At 61.1% G+C, this 2,952-nt stretch overlaps 1 protein-coding gene across 1 annotated transcript in view; it reads left to right on the top strand.

The window, feature by feature from the left end:
• The window catches only part of LOC104529375 (digestive cysteine proteinase 1), a gene marked incomplete at its 5' end in the record, with an annotated part of 4,665 nt that extends 2,754 nt beyond the window's left edge, over window positions 1–1,911 (top strand). The window contains 4 exon segments of the mRNA XM_010173668.2: window positions 19–110; window positions 396–557; window positions 1,162–1,351; window positions 1,549–1,911. Coding sequence (XP_010171970.1) covers window positions 19–110; window positions 396–557; window positions 1,162–1,351; window positions 1,549–1,736 — 632 coding nt within the window.
• Between the last annotated feature and the right edge of the window lie 1,041 nt (window positions 1,912–2,952).

Genomic DNA, 2,952 nt, shown 5'->3' on the forward strand with positions numbered 1-2,952 from the left:
CCCACTCTGTGTCCTCAGGCGCTGTGACCCCCGTGAAGGATCAGGCCGTCTGTGGGTCCTGCTGGAGCTTCGCTACGACGGGCGCCATGGAGGGTGCCCTCTTCCTCAAGGTCAGAGCGGGGCCGTGCCCGACGGAGATGGCTGGGGCACCTGGAGGGTGCCTGTCCCCATCCCTACAGCGTGTCCCCTCCACAGACCGGCCCACTCTGTGTCCTCAGGCGCTGTGACCCCCGTGAAGGATCAGGCCGTCTGTGGGTCCTGCTGGAGCTTCGCTACGACGGGCGCCATGGAGGGTGCCCTCTTCCTCAAGGTCAGAGCGGGGCCGTGCCCGACGGAGATGGCTGGGGCACCTGGAGGGTGCCTGTCCCCATCCCTACAGCGTGTCCCCTCCACAGACCGGCGTGCTGACCCCCCTGTCCCAACAAGTCCTCATCGACTGCTCCTGGGGCTTTGGGAACTACGCCTGCGACGGGGGCGAGGAGTGGAGAGCCTACGAGTGGATCAAGAAACACGGTGGCATCGCCAGCACCGAGTCCTACGGTGCCTACAAGGGACAGGTGAGGGTGGCCCCATGTCCCTTCTGAGGTCCCCCAGGTCTCAGGATGTGCCCCCCAGGCCATGGTGGGGACACCAGGATCAATCAGAGGTGCTAACAGGCTCTGGAGATGGGGACGTCACCTCGTTCCCAAGGCACCAGGTCCCCATGGTTCAAAGCACAGTCCCTGCACCCCAGGGCTCAGCCGGGCAGTTTCATCACCACGTGCCTCAGTTTCTCTTCTTGCAAAAGAAGGACGAGGCTTCTCCACCCATGGGTGGTGTCATGGGTCCCTTCGTACCCTGGGGTGCAGGGATGGAGCTGGGCTGCCCAGGGACAGTGACGTGGCTGCAAGACACAGGCAACAACCCCTCCAGGGCTTTGGGTGCAGAGCCAGGTCCCCACGCTGCATCTGGGCAATGCTGTGTCACTGCAGCAACTGGGAAAATGTCCCCATCATGGTGGACAAGGGAGGACAGAGGGACCAGAGCTGGAATGTTGTCACAGCCCAAGTCCCACCCAGATCACTCCCTGCATCAGAGCAGAGCTGCACAGGGCCATCGTGACCCAGCGAGGGGACCTGGGGGCTCCAGATGACACAGTGTCCCCTTCCCTGGGTGCCACAGAATGGCTTGTGCCACTACAACCAGTCTGAGATGTTGGCCAAGATCACGGGCTACGTCAACGTCACCTCAGGTAACATCACAGCAGTCAAAGCTGCCATCTACAAGCACGGCCCCGTGGCCGTCAGCATCGATGCCTCACACAAGACCTTCTCCTTCTACTCCAATGGCATCTACTATGAGCCCAAGTGTGGTGAGTTGGGTGGCACATGGGGCACGGGAGGACCTGGGTGCCCAGGGAGATGCCAGGACACCCAGCATCCCTTCCTCGTTGTTGAGCATCTTGGACAGGGGTGGAAGAGGGAACCAGTCCTGCAGCCCCAGGAGCTGGGATGCTCTCCAGACAGGGATGTTCTCCAGACGAGCCATCTCCCATGTCATCCCCTGCAGAGAACAAGCCAGGAACACTGGACCACGCGGTGCTGGCCGTGGGCTACGGGGTCCTGCAGGGAGAGACCTACTGGCTGATCAAGAACTCCTGGTCCACATACTGGGGCAACGATGGCTACATCCTGATGGCCATGAAGGACAACAACTGTGGTGTGGCCACCGAAGCCACCTACCCCATCCTGGCCTGAGCCACCTCTCAGCTCTGCAGGGAGAACCCTTGGGTGATTCTCTCAGCATCCATCCCTGGATCATCCCCTTTGGTGGGACACTTCACGCAGGAGGAAGCTGGGGACACTGTGGGACAGGGCCATGGGGTGCTGGACAAAGGGCTGGATCTTGCCAATAAAGACCCTGGAGAAATACTGGTGTGCTTGGACAGGAGGGACTCCACTGTTGCCCACCCAGCTCTGTCCCCACTGCAGACCCCAGCGCCCACAGCGTGTGACATGTCCCCTGCACAGATCCCTGTCCCCAGGCTTGTTTTCTCTGTCCTGGGGGGTGGCAGGGGACATGTCACAGAGCCAGCTGCCTCTTGCAGACAGTCCCAGACACCCAGGCTGAGGGGAGCGGTTTTTCCAGCCCAATCTTTCCAGGAGGAGCACAAACAACCCCAGAGATTTCTGCTGAGAGGAGAAATTCCTGGCGTGGGGTGTTGGGGAAGGCGAGGGGGGGGGGAAGCATCCACCCTCTGCCCCACTGGCCGGGTCCCTGTTGTGGCTACGGGTGGGGATGTCACCGGTGGTGTTTGCCAATGCCATGAGCTGGGGTCACCTTCACCCCACGGGGCTGCTCCCCTCCATGGAAAGGCACTTTCCACCATGGCCATGGCTCACCTGGGTGCTCCTCGTTTGGATTCGAGCTCTCCTGGGAGATGGGTCAGTGCACGAGGATCTTGCAGCCAAGGTGGGAAGTTCTCTCTGTCCTAACCCTGGTGGTCTCCCATCTTTGCTGGTACCTCCCCAAAGTGGGACACACCTCGAGCCCCCGTGTGCTACGATGGCAGCAGTGACAGTCCCTGAGGAAGGTGCTGCAGCACAGGGTGCATCAGTCCAGCCCTGCACCCATGGGTGCAGCTGAATCCAGCCCGACTTGTCCTTGGTGGCACGTGCAGCCAGCCCACGCCAAGCCCTTATCGGTGATGTTTTGGGCTCGGGTGGCCCCGTGGGTGCTCGCTGTCACCTTGGGCTGGGGGCCAGCTGGACGTGCAGCAAGCAGGAGGGGTGAAGGCCACTCCGCTGCGGTGACAGTGCTGCTCTCCTCCTCCTCCGGTCTGTTTCTCCGTGTAGCTCCTGATATTTCATCTCCATCTTTCACCTTTTTCCAATTAAAACCCCTTTATTTGTGTCCAGTTCTGGGCTCCCCAGTTCCAGAGGGACAGGGATCTTCTGGAGAGAGTCCAGCAGA

Source organism: Antrostomus carolinensis, unplaced genomic scaffold (genome assembly GCF_000700745.2).
Source record: "Antrostomus carolinensis isolate BGI_N321 unplaced genomic scaffold, ASM70074v2 scaffold32068, whole genome shotgun sequence".
NCBI lineage: Eukaryota > Metazoa > Chordata > Aves > Caprimulgiformes > Caprimulgidae > Antrostomus > Antrostomus carolinensis.